This window comes from Salpingoeca rosetta (assembly GCF_000188695.1).
Source record: "Salpingoeca rosetta unplaced genomic scaffold supercont1.8, whole genome shotgun sequence".
NCBI classification, from domain to species: domain Eukaryota; class Choanoflagellata; order Craspedida; family Salpingoecidae; genus Salpingoeca; species Salpingoeca rosetta.
In genome coordinates this window covers 730,058-731,069 of record NW_004754926.1, presented here as the reverse complement: position 1 = coordinate 731,069, position 1,012 = coordinate 730,058, and the positions used below count along the sequence as shown (strand labels likewise).

The 1,012-nt window shown below is 52.2% G+C and overlaps 2 protein-coding genes across 2 annotated transcripts in view; one reads left to right on the top strand and one right to left on the bottom strand.

Moving 5' to 3' along the window:
* Window positions 1-141, top strand: part of PTSG_03629 (uncharacterized protein) — a gene marked incomplete at both ends in the record, with an annotated part of 5,055 nt that extends 4,914 nt beyond the window's left edge. The window contains one exon of the mRNA XM_004995300.1: window positions 129-141. Within this exon, the coding sequence (XP_004995357.1) occupies window positions 129-141 (13 nt within the window). The remainder of the gene's footprint in view (window positions 1-128) is intronic.
* Window positions 142-245: 104 nt separating this feature from the next.
* The window catches only part of PTSG_03628 (uncharacterized protein), a 2,853-nt gene continuing 2,086 nt past the window's right edge, over window positions 246-1,012 (bottom strand). The window contains exons 2-3 of the mRNA XM_004995299.1: window positions 697-848; window positions 246-489 (exon numbers count right to left, since the gene is read on the bottom strand). Coding sequence (XP_004995356.1) covers window positions 253-489; window positions 697-848 — 389 coding nt within the window. The 3' untranslated portion in view covers window positions 246-252. The remainder of the gene's footprint in view (window positions 490-696; window positions 849-1,012) is intronic.

Genomic DNA, 1,012 nt, shown 5'->3' with positions numbered 1-1,012 from the left:
AAAAAAAAAAAAAACATAACAACAAAAAAAAAAAAAAAAAAAAATCAAATGAATGCGATACAGAGTCCTAGATTGATACATTGCTCGTATTTTTTTTTTGGTTTTTATAGTTATTACGCAATAATCAGGAAAGAGCAGTAATACAAGATCGGCACACACACACACACACACACACACACACACACACACACAGTCACACACACACACACACGCTCACACACACGCGCACACACGCGCGCGCGCTTTGTGGGTCTATGAGTTTGAGGAAACGCTGCTTCTGCGGGAGGTGCGGGTTGCAGATGCGAGGGCAATGAGGCGCCTGGTGAGCTCATACTCGCGCTGGTGCAGGTTCTCAATGCAGTCAAAGTGGTCCACGGCAGGCACATCCACCAGCTCCACGGGCATGGAGTGTGCTTGCAGGCACTGCGCATATTTCTCGCTGTGGCGCCGAAACTCTGCTGGCTCGTGTTCGGCAATCGCAAGCACAACCTACAAGTGTGTGTGTGTGTGGGAGGGGGGGTTGGGGAGTGTGCGGGTGTGTGTGATGAGCAGGCAGTGACGCACACACACACACACACACACACACACACACACACACACACACACAACCACACACACACACACACATACAAGTGAACGTGCAAACATACACACACATGCACCACACGCACACACACACAACCACACAACCACAACCTGGCAGTGGAGCGTTGGGTTTGGGTGGGGCTGGTTGATGAGGCGAAGTGGGCTGTACCGCGCAACCTGCTGGTCTGTCAGCTTGAGAGCTTCGTTGGCGTACGATGCCTGCACTGGCGCCAGATCCAACAGTCCGCTCACGCTGAAGATGCCTGTTGGGCGTTGCATGCGCACACAAAGCGCCGTGGGTCACGGGGCCAGTGTAAGTGCATGGCACGATACAAAACCAACAAGCAGAGCAGACCGAACCTTCAAACACACACGCACACACTGTGCAACAGAGTTATCATGCCCAACTCATCGTGTGTACCCTGGA